This window comes from Nyctereutes procyonoides, unplaced genomic scaffold, assembly GCF_905146905.1.
Source record: "Nyctereutes procyonoides isolate TBG_1078 unplaced genomic scaffold, NYPRO_anot_genome, whole genome shotgun sequence".
In the NCBI taxonomy this organism is placed as follows: domain Eukaryota; kingdom Metazoa; phylum Chordata; class Mammalia; order Carnivora; family Canidae; genus Nyctereutes; species Nyctereutes procyonoides.
The window spans coordinates 10,370,013-10,395,954 of record NW_026575030.1 but is presented as its reverse complement, the minus strand read 5'-3'; the positions used below and the strand labels follow the sequence as shown (position 1 = coordinate 10,395,954).

Here is a 25,942-nt window from a genome sequence, read left to right as displayed (position 1 = left end):
TTTTTTATATTCCCCAAATGAATGAGAACATACCCTGTTTGTCCTTCTCCGATTGACTTACTTCACTCAGCATAATACCCTCCGGTTCCATCCACGTTGAAGCAAATGGTGGGTATTTGTCATTTCTAATGGCTGAGAAATATTCCATTGTATACATAGACCACATCTTCTTTATACATTTATCTTTTGATGGACACCGAGGCTCCTTCCACAGTTTGGCTGCTGTGGACATTGCTGCTCTAAACATTGGGGTGCAGGTGTCCTGGCATTTCATTGCATCTGTATCTAATATATTGGTAAGATAGAGGACTTGAGAAGGGTCTATATGTTTAAGTGGTGGGGTGAAAGAGTCAAATACTTACCTTCTGCAGGGAAGAGTTAATAGATAATCGAAATTTTTTTAAGAAACAGCATATGAAGCATGTTATTTGGTCATATGGAAATAATACAAAAAGAATTGGCCAAGAGAGGTTGTAAATGCTACATATGCAAAGGGCAAAATGGGAGGGGCTCAGAATGTCATAGGAAAGCCCTGCTTTTCTTTTCTTTAAGATTTTATTTACTTAAGAGAGAGCGAGCACAAACAGGGGGCAGGGGCAGAGGGTGAGGGAGAGAGAGAATCTTGAGCAGACTCAAGTAATGTGGGGCTCGTCCTTCCGCGTGGTTGTTGAGAACTCTGAAGCAAACAAGTGGTGAATACAATTTGGAGAGGACTTGGGGGAGAATAAGTAACAAATTTTCTCAACCTATAATGGCATCTAATTCAGCTGTAGAAATTGACAATGAAAGTGATAATTCTTCTGGTAGCAGCTTATTTAAGACTCAGCGTGTCCCTTACTCACCAAAACAGGGGCAAAGAAACCCTATTAGAAAGTTTGTTCATTCATCTGGAGGTGTTGAAGCAAGAGATTCATCTAGTGACTCCTCTTTTGAACCAAGACCACTGACTTTAAAAGCTATTTTTGAAAGATTCAAAAAAAAGAAACGTAAAAAGAGGAAATATAAGCCAAAAGAAAGACCAAGGGGAAGACCAGAAGGAAGAAAAACCACTAGACGCTCCCAAATAAATAAGAAACAAGTTAAAGACAAAGGATCTGAGTTCCCATTTTTAGAATCTGAGAATGTAAAAAAGCCATTACCATGGAGAAAGATTTTAAGCTTTGAGCAAGCGGTGGCAAGAGGATTTTTCAACTACCTTGAAAAATTGAAGTATGAATACTATCTCAAGGAATCCCTGAAACAAATGAATGTTGGTGAAGATTTAGAAAGGGAAGATTTTGACAGTCGTAGATACAAATACTTGGATGATGATGGATCTCTCTCTCCTATTGAAGAGTCAGAAACAGTGGAAGAGGCTGCAACAACTCTTGAACATGATGATGGATGTGATATCAAATTGGTGGACAATAATGAATTCATAGTAAGTTCTGAAATACCAAAGAAAATGAATCTGTATTTAGGACAAGAGGAATATACTGAAGAAGCTGCTTCGTCTAAAAAGAGAGCATCAAAATCCAAAAACATGGGACAGAGGATAGAATGGTCTGAAAAGGAAGAGATAGGAATATGAATATTAAGGCTTTTCACTTGAAAACAGTGTCTGGACTTAAAGGCATTGGCGTATCCCAACAATCTGCACAGTTCTAGGGTGTGATAGTTTAGGGGTGAATACGATTTGAACTCATTCATGTTTAGAGGATGTTTGAGAACCAGGAAGATCATTTATCTATTTAGACCCTAAATGGGGCTCTAAAGAAATTGGACCTCAAAGATTACAGTGGGGAGTTTTTGAAGTATGTCCATATTCAAGTGGAGATCCAAGAAGACCTCTGGACAGTGACGGCTGTGGATTGAACAAAAGTTTGTTTTAAAAGTGCTATTTTGGTTGAAGATCATCACTCTGGCTTTGGTGGAACTATGGTGATTGGTGGCAGAAGGAATCACATGTCAAATATCTTAAATAAAAATATCTTAAATAAAAATTTATTAATTTTAAATTAAAAAAAAAGTAATGTGGGGCTCAGTTCCAGGACCCCAAGGTCATGATCTGAGCTGAAGTCAGATGCCTAACCAACTAAACCACACAGGTGCCCAGAGGGTGCTGTTTTACTAATCTCTTTTTCTCTTTAATTTATGTGCATGTACAACTTTGACAAATGTAGTCTTTTAAGAAGAACACATTGACAAATCTGCTAATGTAAGTTTTTCATATCCAGGGAAAGTAGGACTTCCTTTTTTTTGTTCCAAACATCCACCTACCAAGCTTCCAAGGGCATTCAATCCTAATATCCCAGAGTTATTTCCAAGTAATAGCTGGCCAAAGCTGTCATGTTCCAAGCAGAGGCAAAGTAACCCATTCTCTAAATTTTTGCCTTTAATAATACAAGATGAAAGCCCCTTTGTGTGGGAAGAAGACTGATGTGAGACTCAGAACATCAATATTTTACTTCCCATTCATCAATCATTCACCACCTGCCGGCAAACAGCACCTTCCAGGGGGTGTCTCCTAGTCTCTGTCCAGTACCAGGACTATCAATATTTTATGGTTGGGAGATGAAGTTGCTACCCAGGCACATTATCTCTTCCTAAGAAGCACACACACAAAAAAAGCTCATCCTTCCTCTAAGCAACTACAGAAGCACATGGCAGGCAATACCCTCAGGTGACTCCAGTTCACCCTGTGGGCCCCAGAATCTGAACACCATGGGGCAGGAGCAGGGATGCACTTGCACAGATGTACTTCCACAAAAAGAAATCAGAGCAGCCTTTCTAGTACCCTCAACACCTTCCCTCAGCTATTCATACTGCTCTTCAACCAGAACATCAGCCTCTCTCTGACCTCAGGCCCCAGCCAACATGTAAATTGAAGTATTGGTTGATATGACGTGAAATCTCTTTCATTCATCAAAAAGAATTTACTGAAAAAAAAAATGAGTCAGGCATACTCTGAGGGATTCTGGAATACAAGTATACATAAGACATGTTTGTGGACGTACATGCCCATCTTCATGGCAATAGTAGTCCCATCTCTCATTCTCTGATCACTTGTGTACCAGCCACTGTCTAACACATTTTATATATGCCTCCTTTCATTTCCCTATCAAGTTAAAAGGCAGTTAAACTAGATTTCAAGGGTAGATATTCACTCTAAGGGACTTCAGTAAAGATTTTACTTATTTTTTCCTTATCAAGTGTATTGAGAAATAATTTACATGCAATAAACTGCATCCATTTACAGAGTACAATTCTATGGGTTTTGACAGTTATATTCATCCCTGAAACCACCACCACAATCAAGATGCAAGACATTTCTATCACCTTCAGAAGATTCCTTTTGTGTTCCACCCCCCTCCATCTCCAAGCAATCACTGATCTGCTTTTTGTCACTATAAATTAGGTTATATTTTATATAAATTGACTCATACAAAATAAACTCTTTTGTGTCTGGCTTCTTTCATTCAGCATAATGATTTGGAGATTCACCCATGTTGTTGCATGCATCATGAGTTCATTCTTATTTACTGCTGAGTGGATTTCCATTACATGGGGAGACCACATATTGTAAAACCCTTCATCTACTGATGGACGTTTGGACTGTTTCCAGTTTTTAGCTATTGTGAATAAAGCTACTGTGAATATTCATGTCCAAGTCTTTATGTGCAAACATGTTTTCATTTCCTTTTGGTAAATATCTAGAAGTAGAATGCCTGGATTGTATAGGAGATACCTGAAGTCTTTCCTGTTTAGTATTATTTGATTATCAGGTGCATGACTCTTTTCAATGACACACCAAGAATTGATGGCCTCCAAAGATGCCCAGTTTTATTTGCATTACATGGTCAACAAGAAACTAAGAGGCACCAAAAGTAAATAAATAACTATGTAGCTCTGAATGTCATTAGTTGTTATAATAATGTTTACTTGCATCATCAGGGAATAAGTGAATCCATGTAAGCAAATTTTCTAAAAGCTAAAACTTACCGTTTTAATCTTTTGCCTTTAAATTCTTTTAAATATTACCTATTTCAGAGATCAGAAATCTAGTAGCATTACTAGTCCTCTAGAGATCATTTTTGGAAGTTTTACTGCCTTGTTAAAGTGTGTCTTGTCTCACTGTCCTGTGTCAACTAGCTGCTGGCTGTCCAGTGTTGCCCACCTACCAGGCTAACGACTAGTAAGAAGCTGTTTGCCCCTACACTGAGGTGCTGGGGTGGCTCTGTAGTTTCATCTGCTGCTTGGAGATTTCCTGCTTCCAGATCCCTCCAGATCCTCTGTTCTCTGAACTATCTATATATGTACCCACTCTGCACATACATACGCACACATGCATGTCTGCTAAGCTCTTCCTAAATCACTAAGTGAGGTAAGACAAATGACCAAGTGTATAATTCAGTCAAAAGAAACATCTGCATTTATGCACCAAGATATTTTTTATGGATATTCATGGCAGGGACGCCTGGATGGCTCAGCAGTTGAGCATCTGCCTTTGGCTCAGGGCATGATCCCAGGTCCAGGGATTGAGTCCTGCATCAGCCACCCTGCGAGGAGCTTGCTTCTCCATCTATGTCTCTGCTTTTCTCTGTGTGTCTCTCATAAATAAATAAATATATTTTTTAAAAAAAAGATATTCACAGTAATAATGATGTTTATATAGCAAGGTGGGTTGGAGATAGGAGGAAACAACCAAAATGTTTCTTAATAGAAAAATGGACTCATGTGATCAATACTAAACCAGGAGTTTTGAGTGAGATGCCAAAAGACAACTGGTCTCACATAACCAGGATTCTGGAGGAATCGTCAAAGTAGGTATCTGAACACCAATCACAATACCATTAGACCCCTCCCCAGGTACTGAGGGTGTATAAAGGGGAAGAAGAATCTTATGAGGAGGATTTTTGGAGTAGGCCACTGAACTCATGAGGCTGACCCTATGCCAAGGAAGGAGAGTACCACCTCATTACCCTAGACTTAGTCCAGACGGAGGAGCTTCAGGATAAACACTCAGAGAGACTGACACGTGTCCCTAGAGTTTGAGAAGCACATTCTGATCAAGCCCAAGAAATCAAGAGGGCAAGAGAAGCAGGCTAGCAGTTTAGGAGCTAAAGCTGAAGGGAAGTGGCTGCTTTGGGCTGGTCAGTGCTCCCAGAATGTTGCAGATAAGAGATGCACAAAGGCTTCATGTGAACCATATGTGGACCATTTGGGAGACAAAGCCAGCCTGGAGATCACATGAAAGGATGCAGGTGTTTAACACTCTAGGTGGAGGGGTCTGCGGGAAACTGGGGGCTCAAAGGAGAGCAGCATCCAGAGTAACCAACACTCTGCCCATCAGAGGATTTTTATTCAGGTGGAGAAGGACCCCAGGTGAGTGAGTTTAGAGACATCTTGAGACAGCATCAATCTGTGTGGAACTTTCCACTCCTCCTATCCTGGATGAAGGGATTAAAAAGGAAAGAAGAAAGTGGTCACTTCCCAAGCACTCCTTTCTCTAAAGGCTGGTGGCATGGCCCCTATAGCCAATGCCAGAATCTAGAGGAGTCAGGAGTCAGAAAGCATTAGAGATAACACATCAGGCCACGCTTTCTCATTTCTGCATAGAGACTATGTTTTACTGATTCAAGTGACCTACGAAGGATCAGACTAATCATGGGACCACTTGAGTGTGTACCTAAGCCACAGAGAGAAAACCCCACAGAAAACGTTGTAAAAGACAGTGAAAAATAAAATGAAGTTGCATCTGATTACATCCCTCTTGTCATGCTTGTTCAACACACCAGTTACATAAATTATCAGCACCTATACTATGGATGACTAAACAGTGCTTAAAAAGAGTGAGTACTAAAAAAAAAAAAAAAAAAGAGTATCAACAGGAAAGATATCCAAGACATATTATTATGTAGGGGAAAAGCTAGTTGTAAAAACAATTCTTAAAGCTTAATTATATTTACGTTAAAAAAAAACTACACAATGTGCATGTGTGCACATAGATCTCTGTGTGGTGTGTGTATGAGAGGGCGCAGGGTTCTCTGTTCCCTCCGTTCGTTCTGTTCCCTCCATACTCACTGGGAAATGGGAAAGGAGTCTTATTTAACAACAAACAAGGGTTGTGTGTGAAAAAAGAAAAGAAAAGAAAAGAAAAAAAGGAAGGAAGTAGGTTTCTGAGAGGACATCTGTCTATGGAGGGGAGTGTGTGATCTGGTTTATGGCTGATCCTTTTTCAGGGCATCTGATGCCAAAAACACAAAAGAAAGACCCTGATATTAAGTGAGGTGAGAACGACCTTCCCCTGCTGACCTTTGGCTGTGGTCTCAATATACATGAGTGTCCAGACTATGTTAGGAATTCCAGCACAAAGCAATCAACAGATGACTAAATTGTTTAAAGATTCTTTGTTTCACGGAACAGATTCATAAAAAAAATTTATTTTAACAGGGCACCTGGATGGCTCAGTGGTTGAGCGTCTGCCTTTGGTTTGGATCATGATCCCAGAATCCTGGGACAGAGTCTCGCATCGGGCTCCCCGCAGGGAGCCTGCTTCTCCCTCTGCCTGTGTCTCTGCCTCTCTCTGTGTGTCTCTCATGAATAAATAAATAAAAATCTAAAAAAAAAAAGAAAAAAAAGAATTTTTTTTTATCCCAAAAAATCCATTTCTGTGCAACTTCTCCAGGTACAGATCTGGAAACCTCTGACAAACTTGAGTGTCCCAGGCAGGCCGTGGGAAATTTCATTTCCAGACCCTGTGTGTCGAGAATAGGCGGGCTGTACGCTTATAAGGCTGGAGCTGAATTCCTATCTGGCCCCTGTATTTTCAAGCTGTGAGTCTTCTGGGTGCCAGTTGTCCTCCTCTATAAAGTCAGGACTCCCTTCCCGCCGCCAGCACTCTTGGGAATGTGTACAGAAGTAGCTAAGACTTGGAGGGGGCCTCCTTTATTGAGGGGCTGCCTGTGAGCAAGGTCCCACCCAAGGCTTTGGCCTTTGACTGATTCACACAACCCCCCAGCCTCTGAGACACCCCATCTTACGGATGGAGACTCCCCTCCTGATGGCTCAGCAGAGTCTGTATCATGGGATCCTGAGGAATGGGATGGAAGCACCGAGGGCCCAATGCTGGTAGTTACTAGACTAGCACAGCAGAGCAAGGGCTCTTCCTCTTACCTCAAAAGTTTATGTGGGAAGAAAAGGCAAATCTGTGCACACAGAAAGTAGATTAGTGGTTGCCTGAGGCTGAGAACAAGGATTCATTGTAAACAGGCACAAGGGATCTCATTGGAAGGAATAGAAAAGTTCTAAAACCAGATTACGGTAAGGGTTGCACAACTCAGGAAACGTACTAAAGAATGAGTGGGGTTTATGGCATGTAAATTATTTTTCAAAAGTTTGCATGAGATCAAAAATCAAGGTTGGAGGGGGAAGGAGTGGGAGCTCTCAAACATGGCTGAAAATTCTTAGACACTTTTCCCATTGAGAGGTGGGGCCTATGTCCCTTCCCTTTGAAGATTTTATTTATGTATTTTTATTTTGAGGGAGGGGGAAAAGAGAGAGAGGAAGCTGGGGGAGGGGCCGAAGGAGAGGGAGGTGCTCAATCTCAGGATCCTGAGATCATGACCTGAGCTGAAATAAGTGTCAGATGCTTAACAGACTGAGCCACCCAGGCGCCCATCCCTTCCCTTTGAATCTGAACAGGTTTACAACTGTATGGACCAGGAGAGGGTGGTGTAAGTGACACGACATGACTTCCCCGCTTTGTTGGGGGGGCGGGGGGTGAGGGGGAGCGCTCTCCACCTGCAAGGAGGTCCCTGAGTAGGGGATCCAGGCAATAATTCCAACTGAGCCTGCATTCAAGTCTTCCCCCACCCCACCACTTCCTGGAGGTGAAGAAGCCTCCAGATGATTCCAGACCCCAATCATTCAGGTCTTCCTAGCCGACGTTCAAGACATCATGCAGCAGAGACACTATGTCCTTGCAGTGTCTCCTTGGAATTTCCTGCGATTTGTAGGCTCTTGTCTGTGGCTTATGGCTGTTTATGGAGTAGTAAGAGCAGGAGGCAGTGGGGGTTGACTGGAGCCCTTAACTGATGCTGATTCAGGATGTCTGAATCTATCAAGGACAGCCTCAGGCAAAACTCTGCTCCGCAGCTGGTGCCACAGGTGCTCCAGCCTCTTCTCTGAAGGAGTTCTTTGTATACCTGCCACCCAACTATTTGTAAGCCCCTCAAAGACATCGGCCACCCCTTTAAGCCAACAAATGTCTCCACTTCTTTCCCTACTGATGTCTTCTTTGGCTGCAACCTGAATGAAAAGGCCAACCACAGAATAAGGGACCTTTGGGTCATTGTTTCTAGCAACTGCTACTATATACCAGGGGCTGGGACAGACAGACATGTGTGGTCATCTACTTTGACAAGCTCAATCTACCGGGAAGGACATACAAATCATCTAATTATTTACCTAATTCTTATCATTATATTATTGTCCACCTTTCCGGGCACTTGGGTGACTCAGTTGGTTAAGCATCTGTCTTTGGCTTAGGTCATGATCTCAGGTCCTGGGATCAAGTCCTGAGTCGGGCTCCCTGCTTAGGGGAAGTCTGCTTCTCTGACCCTCCCCTGGATTGTGCTCACTCACTCTCTCAAATAAATAAATAAAATCTTGAAAAATAATAATAATAATATCCACCTTCCCCACTGGACTGTAAACTCCTTAGGAAATTGAGTCTTCTTTGCTCACTTAGCTATTTCCAGAAGGCACCCGATTTAGATATACTGAGTGATTGAATTGAATTGCCAAGTGATAACCTCTGCAACAGAGATCCAGTCAAGATTCAGAGCAAACTATGGATTATATCACTGCTAAAAGCAACAGTGGCCAGTGGGAAAAGTGCTCAGAGGAGAAAGTAAACATTTAGAACGAGTGGCCCCTCCCAGGACCAACGTGTCGCTTATCTGCTCTGAGCTCACTGCCACTGACCCACTACAGGCTACTACCTGAGCCCAACTTCATCCTCCCCTGGGTTCCCCTGGGCTTGGGGACCTGGAGTAATAGACCAGACCCACCTGGACAGAGGTAGTACTAAAATTAACTGGTGCTTGTTTATACCCAGTTCAGAGAACAGAGCTACAAAATCATGAGTTTATCTGCTATTTATGTTTTTAGATATAACAAATCCATACATTGTTTACCAATTGTGTAAAGAAGGATCTTTTTTAAAGATTTATTTATTATTTTAAAGCCCGGGTTGGGAGGGGCAGGCAGAGAGTGAGAGTCTTAAGCAAACTCCTCGCTGAATGTGGTTCCCAACATCGGGCTCAATCTCAAGACCCCAAGACCACAACCTGAATCACTTAACTGAATATGCCACCCAGGCATCCCTCCCCCAATTCCATAAAGAAGTTTTTTGATCCCGTCCTGAAATTCCAACAGTTTAGGTGCACCTGGGTGGCTCACTTGGTTAAGCATCTGCCTTCAGCTTCTGCTTCTCCCTCTTCCCTGCTTTTGTTCTCTCTCTCTCTCTCTCTCTCTCTCTCTCTCTCTCTGTCTGTCAAATAAATAATAAAATATTTTTTTAAAAAGATTAAATTCCAAAGGTTTCAAACTTCATGAGGATCCTCTTTGTCTAGCCCAGCCCAGCTCTGGGGAAGAAAACTCAAATTTCAGAGTTCGTGATCCCTATCCTTTTCTACATCAGCCCCAATCTCCGAAAACCAAAGCAGTTTCATGCTTGCAGCCTGAACTCAGATCACAGCCCTTGGGCTCTCTCTCCTCCCCTGGATCATTTTCATTTTTGTACTGAATGAAATAGGCCTTGTCGATCAGAAAGGAGGCCTGCAGCCTCTGACGAGTGCAGGACACAGACACATAGTATAGTCTTGTAAGCACCACTCAGCCAAGAAAGCTCCTGGGGTGGCTGAGGCGAGCAAGGCCCCCCGCAATAGAAAGGGTCTGGAGCCAATCCCATCCAGGTCCTCTGCAGACCCCAGTGCCAAAAGTAACAACGCTGCCACTCTAACTTTGGTCTGCAGTTCAGTACATCTTCCTGCTATAATTAGATCACTGGAGACTTAGCCAATGAAAAAGAGATTTATTCCAGCTTGTGCTCCCTCCCCAGCTGCACTTCTTGGGCTCTTGTTTGCTTTCCTAATCCCTGAATCAGGTCTCCCCTCTGGGCTCAGAGTGAGAAAGTAGGAAGCAGGAGATATTTCCTCCCACGGAGCACTCCCTCCCACCGAGCACTCCCTCCTACTCCTGGCTCTTGAGAGAAAAGTCTTTCTTTCCTGTTTTGCTGAAGTGGGTTTTTTTTTTTTTCCTATTCTAAGAATTTTTTAAATTTCTTTCCTTAAAGAATTTTTAAATGGAAAATTGGACAAGTTCAGGAAAAGTTCAAGGGCTTATGAATTCTATACAGCCATACCTCAGAGATATTGCGGGTTCCGTTCCAGACCACTGCAGTAAAATGAATATCACAATACAGCAAGTCAAATGAATTTTTTGGTTTCCCAGTGCCTATAAAAATCATACTTACACTATACAACAGTCTATTAAGTGCGCAATAGCATTATGTCTTAAAAAAACAAAGTACATACCTTAATTTAAAAATATTTTATTGCTAAAAAATGCTAACCATCATCTGAGCTCTCAGTGTGTCATAATCACTGATCACAGATCATCATAGCAAATATAATAATGAAAGAGTTAGAAATATTGCTTGAATTATCAAAATGTGACACAAAGACACAAAGCAAGCAAATACTGTTGGAAAAAATGGTGCCAACAGAATTTGCTCAACACAGAGTTGCCACAAACTTTCAATTTGTAAAAAATAAAAATGAATAAAAATCCAGCATCTGGGAAGCACAATAAAGCGAAATGCAATAAAACAAGGTAAGCCTGTAATCAGCATTAGACTTTTTTTCTTTTCTTTTTTGTTTATAGACTTAAGTCATTTGCTGGTTTTGTTCTCCCCAGTAAGTGGTAATCACTCTTCTCCCTGTGGGGCGGCTGCCATGAGGGCTTCAGGACAGGCCTGGATCCACTGGACCAGCCAGTGTGCTCGAACTCTCTGGGCCTCAGTTTCCTCACCAGAAAGGGATGTCCACCTTGCAGGGCTTGGAGTGGATTGAACAAGATGACAAGTGCCATCCCTGAACCTCGATGAAAGTTATCTTCTTCACCCTCTCCTGTGCCTCCTCCACCCCAACCATTTTTACAGTCTGCAGAGCTAGAATCCTAGGAAGGCCTCACCTATGAAAGCCAAAGCCACAGATAGAAGCATTAAGGGTGCAAAAATATCTATTTGGACAGGTGACTGTCACCCCAAAGCTGCTTCCCCCCCCACAACCCTTGTTTCAATGTGTGTGATGCTCCAAATCCCCACCCTTCACCCCTTACTCACCCTGCTGCCTGGCTGCAGAGGTCGTGAGCCCCAAGAAGCCACTCTGAGGACCCCAATCTGCCATCATGTAAGAGAAAGCAGAGGGAGGGGACAGGTGTGTTTGTGCTGGAGGGTGCCTGACAGTGAAAAAGCCTTGGGAGCAAAGGGGAGACAGTGGGATTTAGGTGAGCTGGAAACATTCTCATATGTTCCAGTGTGAGTTATAACAACAGCAAAGGCTTAAAAGTCACAGCCAAGAAGCACCCGAGGTGTGCAGGGATGTCAACAAGAAGAGGAGGAGCTTTGAGAACAAATGTTCATCTCAGAGGAACTCACTCCAGAAATGATTTCGAAAGTCTGCTTTTCTTAAAAGAAAAGTGAACTGAGGAGCTTAATGATACATGATTGATGAAGGGCAATTTTGCAGGATGTAGCAAAATCCTTTAAAATATGTATGTACTTTGACCCAGCAATTTCACTTCCAAGAATTTATCCCAAAGATTTAGTGATATCAAATGCAATGTGGGGACCTTGCTTGACTTCCACTCCAAACACATGAACTAAAAAGATATTTGTGAGACAGTGGGGAGAGTTTGAATTCTAGCTGGAAGTTTGATAGTGAATAATATCAAATCTGAGTAGAAATTGTTATTAATTTTTTAATGACAGAAGTCCATACTTTATTCAGATTGCCTTCCGTTTTTTAATTATCATTTTTATTTTATTTTTTTAAAGATTTTTATTTATTTGAGAGATTAAGAACATGAGTGGGGGCAGAAGGAGAGGGAGAAGCAGACCCCCCTGGCTGAGCAGGGAACCTGATTTGGGGCTCGATCCCCAATATCACAAATCAAGCCAAAGGCAGACGCTTGACCAATTGAGCCACCCAGGGGCCCATTATTTTATTGTTAATTGTGGCAAAATATACATAATATAAAATTGCTGTCTTAATCATTATGAAGCATGCAGCTCAATGGCATTAAGCACACTCACACTCATGTGCAACCAACACCACCATCCTTCTCCAGAACTCTTTTCATCTTGCAAAACTGAAACTCTGTCCCCAGTAAAGACTAACTTCCCATTCCTCCAGCCTCTGGCAACCACCATCCTACTCTTTGACTCTATGAACTGGATTATTCTAAGCACCTTATATAAGTGTATTATAGAGTATTTGTCTTTTTGTGACTGGCTTCCTTCTCTAAGCATTGTAATATCCTCGAGTTTCATCCATGTTGTAGTATGGACCAGAATTTCCTTCCTCTTTAAGACTGGAATATTATTCTATTTAAGGTTCCTGGACCCAGTTCCAATGTGTGGGAGAAGGAGCTCCTCCCCTACCAACCACAAGCAATACTCTAGACGCCAGCTGAGTGTCCTACAATTTAACTCAATTCTGACACCTTCAACCTGGACATAGTTACCAGATTCCACAGGTTATAGGGCTCACTCCTGCAAGACTGTCCTCATCCTCTACCCCACTTCACGTGCCAATCACAAGTCCAGTTATCACCTGGGCTTCCGACCTACTGGCTATAAATCACAGGTTTCCATAACCTCCTCCTCCTTTGGATGCTATTAATTTGCTAGAGTAGTCTCCAAACGCAGAGGAACATTTTACTTACTGGGTTACTATAAAAAGATATAACGCAGGAACAGCCAGATGGAAGAGATGCATAGGGTAAGGTGTGGGAAAGGGTGTGCGGAGCTTCCACGCCCACTCCAGGCGCTCCATTCTCCCACAGCTCCAAGGATGCACCAACCCAGAAGTTATCCAATACTGTCCTTTTGGGTTTTTACAGAGGCTTCATTACATAGGCATGATTATTAAACCATTAGCCTTTGGAGACTGGTTTTATCTCCAGCCTCTCTCCCCTCCCCAGAAGCTGGGGGGTAGGAGGGAGTTCTAACCTTCCAATCACAAGGTTGTTTGGTTCTCCAGTCAACCAGCCCCATACTTAGGTACATCCCACAGTCACTCAATAATATGACAAAAGACACCTTTATTACTCTCATCACTTAGGAAATTCCAAGGGTTTTAGGAACTCCACCAGAAACAAGACAAAAACCAAATATGTACTTCGCATTGTTAAGTCACCAATATCATATATTCCACTGTATGTACTATTTAAAAAAATGAAAATAAGCCCAAAATGAAATGAAAGTCATTTGCCCTCCCCCCCCCATGATAGCAAACCAAGACTTAAATACAGTTTCAACCTATTCCAGAGCTTGAACTTTTAATAATCTACAATTTCCTGATTGGCATAGGTGAGGTCATCTGTGTGGTAAAAACCCTGCAAATCCCCCTGCCCCCAACAACTGCTAAACAAGGTGCTCTGACCTGAAACAATCTTTTCTTTCTTTTTGTTAATAACTCCCTGCCCCACCCTCCTTCTTATAAAGACCTACCATTTTGTGCCACTCCTCTCAGCTCCCCTCCACTTTCTTGATGGGATGCTACTCAATTCACGAATCAATGAAGTCAACTAGAGGGACACCTGGGTGGCTCAGTGGTTTAGCGTCTGCCTTTGGCTCAGATCGTGATCCTGAGGTCCTGGGATTGAGTTCCGCATTGGGGTCCCCATAGGGAGCCTGTTTCTCCTTCTGCCTGTGTCTCTGCCTGAATAAATAAATAAAATCTTTCAAGAAAAAAATAAAGCCAATTAGATCTTCAAATTTGTTCTGTTGAATTTTCACCTTTGGTGGTACATACCACATTTTATTTATCTATTCATCCATCAACATACTTGAGTCACCTCCACCTCTGAGCTATTGTGAATAGTGCTGCTGTGAACTGTGAAGTATCTTTTCAAGACCCTACTCTTAATCCTTTTGAGTAAAATTATTAATTTTTATAGCTTAATAATGGAATTGTGGTCATGTTACTAAAACAAAGCTCTAATCTCTTAGAGACACAATCTCAAGTATTTATGGGAGAAACTGTTAGCTAGGATGCAGTAGGAAGTCACTCAAATAGAAGAGGGCAGAAAGCTACTGGCAGTAGAGAGGAGGGGAAGGATCAAAGCCAGGAATGAATGTGTTTTGTTTTGCAGAACCAGCAGTTCCAGCCAAGGAGACTTCCAACTAGGTGTTCCACTTGACATCCCCTTGCTAAACAGATCTTGCCTGAGAGCCCTGTAGGTGAGCCAATTTGAGCCAGACTGGAGCTGAGGACTTGCACAGAAGCCCCCCAGAGCTGACTTGAAGTTACCTTTAGCTCATTATAATACTAAGATCTCCTCCTACGGATGAAGCTTTCCATCATTTTATGATGTAATGCACTAGCATGTTGACATACCACCCATATGCAACTGAACCAAGAGTGCCTGTGGGAGCTCCTGCTCCCTAAGACACTGCATAGAAGCTTCCTGCGACACAGGAGACAGAGCTTTGAGAGCTATCTCCCTGTCTCCTTCACGAGTAATCAAAAGTTCTTTGCTTCCACCACTTCCTTGGGTATGTTCAATTTGGTGCAACCCAAGTTGTGAACCCCCTGAGTTAGTTACATAATGATACGAGGTTAGATTTGCATTAAATCGGGATCCCTGGGTGGTGCAGCAGTTTGGCGCCTGCCTTTGGCCCAGGGCGTGATCCTGGAGACCCGGGATCGAATCCCACGTCGGGCTCCCGGTGCATGGAGCCTGCTTCTCCCTCTGCCTGTGTCTCTGCCTCTCTCTCTCTATCTGTGTGACTGTCATAAATAAATAAAAATAAAATATTAAAAAAAAAGATTTGCATTAAATCCAGCAGAGGTGCTAGAGGGTAAAGCTGAAACAAAATTGGACAATGATAATAATTGAAATTGGGTGATGGGTAGGTGAGAGCTCACCAGCCTACTCTCTACTTTTATGTTTGCTGGTAACTTTTCATTAAAAGAAAAGTTTAGGGAAGACTAGGTGGCTCTCAGTTGAGCGTCTGCCTTTGGCTCAGGGCATGATCCTGGAGACCCGGGATTGAGTCCCACATTGGGCTCCCTGCATGGAGCCTGCTTCTCCCTCTGCCTGTGTCTCTGCCTCTCTCTCTCTGTGTCCCTCATGCATAAATAAATAAAATCTTTTAAAAAAATTTAAAAACCGATATGGAAATGGATGTAGAGATATATATTTATAGCAAAATAAAACACAAACTAAATGTAGATAATAGGGGTTTGTTAAATAACTTATGATACATTTATATTACAGAACACACAAAACAGCCTTTTAAAATAATTTTTATTGAGTATATGTTACTTACAGGGATAGATATTTACAATATATTGTAAAATATTAAAAAGCAAGTCTATTAAAATTATGTGCAGTGTGTTTCTACTTTTGTTCAAAACAACAAACATAAAGAAGGCTGCCCCAAAATGTTACCAAACTGAGTAGTGGGATAAAGGGTAATCTTTTCCTTTGTCTACTGGCATTTCCTAATTTTTCTATCATGAGCATGAATCACTTGCTTAGTGAAAAATATTTTTGGTTTCTCTGTTGTTTTTTTTTTAAGATGTATTTATTCATTTGAGAGAAAGAGAGAGGACAGGGGGAAAGAGAGAGAGAGAGGCAGAGAAGCAAATGACCTGCTGAGAGTGGAAGCCTGCCTCGGGGCTCCATCTCACGACCCTGAGATCATGACCTGAGCTGAAATCAAGAGTCACACACCCGACCAACTGAGCCACGCAGGCGCTCCTAGTGAAAAATATTTTTAAAAGAAGGTGTTATACCTGCATTCATAGCCACCTTGACAATTTCATCAGCTTCTCCCATGTATGAGTGTGTGTGAATGTATGTGTGAGTGCATGGTTGTGAGTGTGTGAATGTGTCTGAGAGTGTGTATGCATGTTTCGAGACTCCGTAAGTGTCTAATAAATAAAATCAATGGATGGTGTTTGGGTGACAACTACATTTCTAACCAATGGATTATTCATTTGTGCATAAATAATCTCATTAGGAACTGTTAGCAAATCAAGTCGTATTTCTGAGGCGGGCAGATCAATCCCTCTCTCAGTTAAGACCCTTTGGTCAGTCACATACCTTAATCTCAGAAGAACCTGAGTCTAGTGAAAGTGTGTTCCACAGACCCCTGAGGGGTTGTGAGGACAAAACCACTTTTCAGCATAATATTAAAATATTATTTGCCTTCTCACACGCATTTCATCATGAGCATACAGTGAAGTTTTCCAGAGGCTGCATCAACATGACCTCACAACAGATTTAATATATAGGCAAGGGTAGGAATCCAGCTGTCCTGGAGGAAGCCCCACCTTAAATAGATTTGCAAATGGGTTTACTGTTGCTATTTTTCAATGAATTAATAGATATTTTTTAAACATCTCGGTTTTAAACTCTAATTTTAGTAAATATCCACAAATATATAATCCACGGAAACATAATCTCTTTGGAGTCCTCAACAATTTTTTTTAAAGTGTAAAGGGGTTCTGAAACCAAAAGTTTTTGAGAGCCATTGTCTTTTTTTTCTTTTTCTTTCTTTTTTTTTTTTTTTTTTTGAGAGCCATTGTCTTAAATGAACAAATAACACAAAAGAAAAGATTTCTTAATAAGAAATCAAGGTTATGTCACAGGACACAATGGTGGGGCTAGATAGCTTCAGGATGGGACTGCTGATCAGAACAGCCTATCAGTGATTAGAGGACTGGAACTGCCAGTCCCAACCCAGTTTCTGGGGAGGAAGGGGCTGGAGATGGAGTTTAGTCATCAACGGCCCATGATTTGATCACTTGTGCTTGCCTCATGAAAACTAAATAACATCCCCTAAGCGATGGGGTCCAGCAGCTTACAGACTGGGAAACTCATGGAAGTGCCCGGAGGGTGATGCTCCTGGAGAAGGCACAGAAGTTCCGCACACACCCCTACTTCTTGCCTGATATACCTCTTCCATATGGTTGTTCCTGAGGGGTCACTCCTTTATAATAAACCAGTGAGAGTTAAATAAAGTGTTTTCCTGGGGCCCCTGGGTGGCTCAGTGCTTGAGCGTCCGCCTTTGGCTCAGGTCATGATCCCGGGGTCCTGGGATCAAGTCCCACATCGGCTTCCCAGCAGGGAGCCTGCTTCTCCCTCTGCCTGTGTCTCTGCTTCTCTATGTCTCTTATGAATAAAATTTTTTAAAGTGTTTTCCTGTGAGTCATTCTAGCAAATTCTAAAACCTACGAAGGAGGTTGTAAGAACCCCCAAATTATAGACAGAAGTACGCTGGTCCCTGGGGCTTGCAAATGGTATCTGAAATGCAGACAGTGGACTGAGCCCTTACCCTGTGGAGTCTGCGCCAACTCTGGAAGTTAGTGCCAGAATCGAATTGAACTGTTAGATACCTGGTTGGTGTTGGAGGATTGCAGAACTGGTGAGAGAATAAAGCAAATGTGGTGTCAGGAATGGGGTCACCCGACTGTATAACCCCAGGGAACTATGCCAAGGCCTGGCCTACAGTGAAGGAAGTGGCTGGCTGAGGAGGAAGCCTGGTGCTGGGGCACTGAGCCTGGCCTGGCCCTGCAAGCTCTGCTACACCAGACCAGGCTCATGGCCTCTCTGGGCCTCCCGTGTGCAGTGAAGAATTGAGGCCCATAATCTCCAAAGCCTCTTCACATGGAAACCAGGTGAGTGCCAGTCTACAATTTGATAAAGCCTCCGAACCCAGGTCATTGTTAATAATGCTTGATCAGGGGATCCCTGAGTGGCGCAGCGGTTTGGCGCCTGCCTTTGGCCCAGGGTGTGATCCTGGAGACCCGGGATCGAGTCCCACATCGGGCTGCCTGCATGGTGTCTGCTTCTCCCTCTGCCTGTGTCTCTGCCTCTCTACATATATATCTATCATGAATAAATAAATAAAATCTTTAAAAATAATAATAATAATGCTTGATCAATTGTTGGCAAAAATCCATTTTTGAAAAAAAAAATTAGCAACAGTTCTTAAAACCACACTTTTTAAAGAACTGCATTCAGCTAGGGGAATTTTTTTCTTCTAAATAGCCTCAGATTCAGTTAAGTGTCTACTGGGTTTTCTTTTTTCCAGGGCAAGCTCCCTTATTTGCTGCCCAGCCATAAATCCAACCTTCTAATTTGGGTATTAATTTGTCATCCCTCCCCACTGTGGTTCCCAAGGCTTTGGAACCCAGAGTCATTTGTGACTTTAACGAAGGAACCGTTGCTCCTTCTCTCCTGGATCATTAATAAAGAGGCTCGGGCAGGCGGGGATCCACGGCTGCCTCTCCCCCGCTTGATGGATGACCGCTGATCTTTGCCCTTTGCTGCCACCCCTCTAAATTTCTCACCCACACGAGCATACTCCTACTGGAGCCAACGAAGTCATCATTTTTCAGGCAGCTTCGAGGAGAGGCTCGCCTTCCCAGCCACACATTTTCTCTGCACCTGTGCTCACAAGAGCTTCCATCACTCACTCACCTCCTCTCCCCCACAACATCCCTCTGTCCTTCCCTCTAACTTCTGATGGTGTAAATGCAGGCGGTAACTGGCCGGTTTGGAGAAATCCGTGTGCCATCTTGCACTGACATCTTGCACTGTATTCTCCTTCCTTCGTCTGATGGTAAAACCCGCACTCAAGGGGCCCCCTTATTGGAGCTCTGGGTCTCCCAGCCTTTCCAAGTGACTCCTGCGGCAGCAAGGACCAGGGACAGCAGCTCCTGAGTTCCCACAGATGGGGTAGGGACACAGGACTAAGTGTGAGACCAGGTGTGATAATAACCAGCACCCGAGACTCAAACCTGTCATGTTTTCATGCCACAGCTCAGAGTAGCAAGGGAGAGGTCAGCAGAGGATAACCAGGCTGGGGCGTTCAGAGAAGACCTCTCATGTCTGATGTAGTTTTAAAATACAGGTGAGGTCGGGTGGGGTGAGGTCCAGAGCCGACGGCCAAGAAAGAATTCTTGAGATGTCTTTCGTGCAAAATGATGGTTTTATGAAAGCCTGGGGACAGGATCCATGGGCCGGAAGAGCTGCTGCACTAGGAATGTGAGGGGTGGCTGATTATATACTTGGAAGTTGGGGGAGGTAAGGACAAAGGAGGTTTCAATAGGATTTTCATATGTTCTCTTTTTAAAGATTTTATTTATTTATCCATGAGAGACAGAGACACAGGCAGGGGGAGAAGCAGGCTCCATGCAGGGAGCCTAACATGGGAATTGATCCTGGGTCTCCCTGATCGTGCCCTGGGCTGAAGGCGGCACTAACCCACTGAGCCGGCCGGGCTGCCTGGATTTTCATATGTTAAAGAAGACTCCTAGGGTACTTGGAGGCCTTGCCTTTGCCTAGTTGAGGTTGTTCTTCCCTCTAAGCAAAGCACTAACAATAAGACAGCTGGGAGCTTCCCAGGGAACGTGACACTCTACCCCCTTCAAGTATCTGTCAGTGGGCTGCAGGTTATAGGGACATTTCATTGTATCTACATTTCTTTCTAGAAGCTGGGTTATTGATAAAAATGCTTGGTTCTTGTAAATTAGTAAGACATTTGTAAGCTGAGGGAGACTCCTGTCTTGCAGGATAGTGATCTCTAAGTTAGCTGTTTGTTTTTCCTTTCCTTAGCTTTAGGGCAGCCAAGATGCCAGAGGAACCTCACACGTATCCCACCTGGGGGTGTGAGGGGGAGAGGTTGTTGTATGTCAGCTTCTGCTTTGTCCTCAGCCGTCCTTCTGTTCCTTCATCAGGTCTGCCTGGGTTCCCTACGGGAGGCCTCCTCAGGTAATGGCCAAGGCGTTCATCTGCCCAAAGTGAGCTTCTACCCACCTGCTGGAAGACCAGGGGTTGGGGAGGCTTAACAAGACTCTTACAACCCAAATATTGTCACCCTAAAGCTCCGGCCTATTCAGCTCAGGGGGTTGCCAATGGGGAGGCACATCCCCAGGCCTGACATCCAGGTTCTGGGAGCCGTCCCCATGTACCCCAACCAATGTGAGTTGGCTCCTTAGTAAGTTATAGGTAGAGACTACATACACCACATGGAGTTTTCACACAAAGCAAACTTTATTTGCAGCAAATAAGGAAATAAAGAGGAATAGCTTCCAAAGCTGGGTCAGAGAACAGCGTCTTTATTTAGGGTTTAGGATGAATACTCAGAAAGGGAAGCTTTGTCTTGGCATATAACTGTGGGCGGACAGTAGGGTACATGTACTTAGAATGCTTTGAATGTTAATAGAGCTCATGCTCCTCCTGGGGCGAGGCTTTAACATTATCATGAAGCAGAGGCAGCTGTCAAGGTAACAGTTAAGGGGAAGGAGTTATGGGCTTGCTCCCCCTACAAACCAGGCGGGGTCTAGGGCTTGTTATCCAGGGTTAGGAATGTAGGGTCCTGCTTACTTTTGAAACAACACCAAGAGTTTTTTTGTTTTGTTTTGTTTTTCGTTTTAATTTGATTAGCATATTTATTTTTTTATTGGAGTTCAATTTGCCAACATATAGCATATCACCCAGTGCTCATCCTGTCAAGTGCCCCCTCAGTGCCCATCACCCAGTCACCCCAATCCCCTGGCCACCTCCCTTTCCACTACCCCCTGTTCATTTCCCAGAATTAGGAGTCTCTCATTTTCTGTCTCCCTCACTGATGTTTCCCACATATTTCTTCTCCCTTCCCTTATATTCCCTTTCACTATTATTCATATTCCCCAAATGAATGAGAACATACACTGTTTGTCCTTCTCCGATTGACTTACTTCACTCAGCATAATACCCTCCAGTTCCATCCACGTTGAAGCAAATGGTGGGTATTTGTCGTTTCTAATGGCTGAGTAATATTCCATTGTATACATAAACCACATCTTCTTTATCCATTCATCTTTCGATGGACACCGAGGCTCCTTCCACAGTTTGGCTATTGTGGACATGGCTGCTAGAAACATCGGGGTGCAGGTGTCCCCGTGTTTCACTGCATCTGTATCTTTGGGGTAAATGCCCAGCAGTGCAATGGCTGGGTCATAGGGCAGGTCTATTTTTAACTCTTTGAGGAAAACCCAGAGTTTTTAACCATTCATTATTTTGTCTCTGGTGTGGTTAGGCTATTTCCTGGCCTGATAGAGACTGTGAATGGTTATACTCCCTTTGTTCCCTTAAAATCCGTAAATACTTAGGTTTTTTGCATTTCTCTGTAATTCTGACACCTCCTTAGGAAGTTCTGCAAGAAGCGTGTTTAGGCAAGTAGAGCCTTAGGACACAAATCATGGGAAATGGCTGGGGTCTATTTTGTGTCACAAAACCTATATCTTGACTTTAATGGGGGACCCTCACTCTTTCTGCTTAGAATCTACTCACCACCAGCTCCACCAGTGGCACAGACTATAAGGTAATGACTACATACCACACATACCTAGCAACACTGCAACACTGCAATATGTAATCTCCTCAGTTTGAGGCCCTAGGGGAGTCTGAGCACAACAGATCTAATCATCCCAGAGGACAAGAGGAGGGACAGCCCCATGTTCAAAGCTGGGCCTCCAGGAACCCAGGCACACACAGGTAAGCATGCGTGTGCACGTGCACACACACACACACACACACACACACACACTAGCTGGGTTAGGTGCCTGCCACTGCACTCCCATAGTATTATCTGTTCACTTGTCCAACACCCCTCCTCACTCCCACAATCCTCACCCCAGATGCTGTCAGCCTCTGGAGGGCAGAGATATGTAACGTTCACACCTGGATCCCAGCCTTCCCCACAGCCTGGCTCGAAACAGGAGTCTGGAATGCTGCTGAGGTGAAGGGAGGCATGCGGGGAAGGGGGTGGTGCACAGTGCCTCGGGCCCCCTTGAATGTCTTCCCTGGGCGGAAGCACAACGCGTGCCAGCAGCACAGAGCTGGGTGCTCCTTCTTCATGGATCCAACAGCAGGGGCGGGGGTTTGGGGGGCCGCATATTGGCAAGGGCAGCTCAGGCTCTGAGGACAGACAGAGCTGGTCCATTCCTGAGATGAGTTGCTGACCCTTTGAGCCTTCGCTTTTTTTAGCTGTAAAGCAGAGGTAATATGATGACTTTCAGGGTTCTTAGCAGGAGGTGAGAGCACCAAGTCCCATGCCTGGCAGGTAGTAAATTCCCAATGAGTGGCATTTGTCGTTGTCACTTTAATTCTATCCTGGAACATACAACCTGTAAAGTCCTACTCCATCATCCAATGCACAGTATACAATTCCATCCTCATCCCTCTGACCAGTTACCTGAGGGACAAATTGGACCTTTTCAGATGCTCTGGAAGTACGTGAAACTTACGGTTGCCAGATTCACCAATAAAAACAGGATACCCAGTCACCTTTGAACGTCAGATAAGTGGTAAATACATGTTTAGTGTATCTCAAATATTTCAGGGAACATACTTAGACCAAAAAAGTTGTCATTGTTTATCTGATACTCAGAGCTAAGTGAGCACCCTACATTTTATCTATCAATCCTGGTGAAGCTCTCATTTGATGGGATCTGATCTTTGCCAGGCCAATTGCACCTTATTTTGAAGGCTCTGATCCTTTCTCCATGACAAGAGCATTCTGAAGCTATGGTGAGAGATTTCCCAACTCTTTTGTAGCTGGCACAGGGAGGAATCAAAGTGCATTAGAGTATAAACAAGAAACTTCCATTTTCCTGATACCTGCCACTTGCTGGGCTCACTCACAACCTCACCCACATTCCCGCTGGGGAGCAGCTCCCATAATGACATCACAGCTGGACTCCAGGATTCTGTGGTCATTTTCAGTTAATTAAAGCAATCTCATTCTGGCTTTTAAGGCTCAGTCCTATTCATTTTAGAACTTGAGTCTCATTTTCAATTCAAAGAACTCCCCGCCCTCCAGCACAGGTCATGTTCATAGGTCTTGCAGCTGGGAAGCAGAGGGGTAGGGTGGAGGTGTTGACTCACCCCCTACTTCCCAATGTTTGCCCTTCAGGTTTGGGTGAGAGAAAGAAGGAAAACAGGTGTCCCCTGCAGGACTGCCCTGGGAGGCTGCGGTCCTTTCCCAGAGTGTAATGCCACTCCAATTAGAAGGCGTGGTGCCACATGTGAGAGGCACCCATCACCCAGCTGAACCCCAACTATGAGCCTCCATTCACATTCCTCTCTGACAGTGCTTCTGGCTCATGCTACAGAGGTCCTGGCCAGCCAAGCCCCTTCCATCTGCTCTCCGTGGGGCCTGTGACACAGCTCCTATTTCTCTGGGGTACTTGAAGGGGGTGGGGTTTGCCCCATGCCAACAGGCTGCCCTCACCAAGCTCAGGTCTCAATATTCTGCAGCATCAGACACTACTGTGGGTCAGGTTCCCCAGAAGTAGACTCACAAATGAGCACTTGTGAACAAGTGTATTATTGAGAAATGCTCCCAGGGGGAAGACAGGCAGGGAAGGGGAACAGTCAAGAAAGGATCTGATTTCATCTTGTAGAAGAAACTCTAGGTCCAGCAAATTATGGTTTTGGCAACCAAGGCTGACCCACTACCCATATTATGTGACCTGTGAGCTAAGATTTTTTTTTTAATATAAAATGTAAAAACCTTCAGCCTCAATAGATTTTGTCTCTTGACCCGTAAAGCATAAAGTAGTTACTATCTAGCCCTTCATGGAAAAAGTTTGCTGATTTCCTGGATACTGCATAGCCTTTGGTTGGATCCTGGTTTGACAAACTGCAAAATGCTTTTAGGGGATAATTAGGAAATTTTTACCATGAACTGGTCTTAAGTGATATTAGAAAACTTGTTGGAGATGTATGCTTAATTATTTAGGGCTGAAATATTGTGATGATTGTAATTTGCTTTAAATACTTCAGTAAAGCAAATGAGGCACATATGGTAAAATGTTAATGATTGTTAAGTCTAGGTGATGGATGTCATTACACCGTTCTCATTACTATGTTTGAAATTTTTATAATTAAAATTTATGAAATTAATATACATCTTCCTCTTTTTCACTTTCCATATCTAAACCATTGCCCAAGTCCTGGCTATTTCACTCTCTACATGGCTTGCAAATTTGTCCCTCTCCATCCCAGCTACTGGACTTTAAGCCCAGGCCTTCCTCAAAGATCACAGGGTAGGGGCGCCTGGGTGTCTCAATCAGTTAAGCATGTGCCTTGGGATCAGGTCATGATCCAGGGGTCCTGGGACTGAGCCCAGTGTGGACTGGATGAGCTCCCTGTTCAGAGGAGAGTCTGCTTCTCCCTCTGCCCTTCCCTCTGCTCGTGGCCTCTCTCTCACTCACTCTCTTTCACTCTTACTCTCTCTGTCAAATAAATAAAATCTTTTTAAAAAGAGAGAGAGAGAGACCACAAAGTGGTACAGAATCATTGTACATGGGAATAAAACAACAAACAGACCCATATATATAATTCCTTCTTTCAGCAAATACAATTGGCCCTTGAACAGTGCAGGAAATGGGGGCACTGACCACCCTCCTTTAGCAGTCAAAAATCCATGTATAGGGATCCCTGGGTGGCGCAGCGGTTTGGCGCCTGCCTTTGGCCCAGGGCGCGATCCTGGAGACCCGGGATCGAATCCCACGTCGGGCTCCCAGTGCATGGAGCCTGCTTCTCCCTCTGCCTATGTCTCTGCCTCTCTCTCTCTGTGTGTGACTATCATAAATAAATAAAAAAAATAAAATAAAAATTTAAAAGAAGCATTATAAAAAAAAATCCATGTATAACTTTTAACTCCCCAAAAACCTACTAGTAAGCCTACTGTTGACCAAAAGCCTTAGTAATAACAGAGTCGATTAACACGTTTATGTATTCTATCCTGTATTCTTGCAATAAAGGTAGAGAAAAGAGAATGTTATTAAGAAAATCATAAGGAAGAGGAAATACATTTACTGTACTGTATTTATCAAATAAAATCCACATATAAGTGGGCCTGTGCTATTCAAACCGTGTTGATTGAGGGCCAACTGTATTCATTCAGTGCCTGCTCCCTGTCAGGCACTGTACTCGGCCCTGGGGAGGCAGCAGTGAGTCCCCATGGCTGTGCCCTCCCAGACAATCTCCAGGCCTCAGAAATTCCCCACTGATCACCACTCATCACACCACAGTTGTTCGTGATGATGTCACCAAACCATCAAGAAAGGGTTTGGGAGAGCCTGGGTGGCTCAGTTGGGTAAGTAGCTGACTTGATTTCCACTCAGGTCATGATCTTCAGGTCGTGGGATCAAGCCCTGCATCCAGCTCCACACTTAGTGGGGAGTCTGCTTGGGATTCTCTCTCTCCCTCTGCCCCTGCCCCCTGCCTATGTGCTCGTGCTCTCTCTCTCTCTCTCTCTCTCTTTCTCTGGAATAAATAAATAAATTTTTAAAAAAAGAAATCTTGGAATTATGCCTGGACAGGAGCTTGTATTACCCACTCCAGAAAGATATCCATGACATCATTCTTCATTCCTTTTTTTTAATTTCAGCTACTGAGAGTGGTGCTTTGCCACTGCCCTGAACGACTGTTCTCAGGGGTCACTCTGCTGGGGCTGAGATCTCGGGCTTCCCTCTGCGTCGCCCAGTGCATATACCCAGTGGTGTGCTGGAAGCTTTACAAACCAGCTCTCCAGAAAGGAAAGAAAAAGCTCTGATTTGTACATTTGCCAATTTCTGTGGCATAGGTACTCCCATTCACACCA

General features: G+C 43.7%; 1 protein-coding gene across 1 annotated transcript; it reads left to right on the top strand.

The window, feature by feature from the left end:
* Nucleotides 1-741: 741 nt before the first annotated feature.
* Nucleotides 742-1,606, top strand: LOC129503942 (TATA box-binding protein-associated factor RNA polymerase I subunit D-like). The gene has a single exon (XM_055316444.1). The coding sequence runs from the start codon at nucleotides 752-754 to the stop codon at nucleotides 1,568-1,570; it is 819 nt and encodes a 272-aa protein (XP_055172419.1). The 5' UTR covers nucleotides 742-751; the 3' UTR covers nucleotides 1,571-1,606.
* Nucleotides 1,607-25,942: the final 24,336 nt, after the last annotated feature.

Excerpts from the sequence above, each read along its gene's own strand:
- LOC129503942 (XM_055316444.1), top strand. The coding sequence starts at position 752 with ATGGCATCTAATTCAGCTGTAGAAATTGACAATGAAAGTGATAATTCT.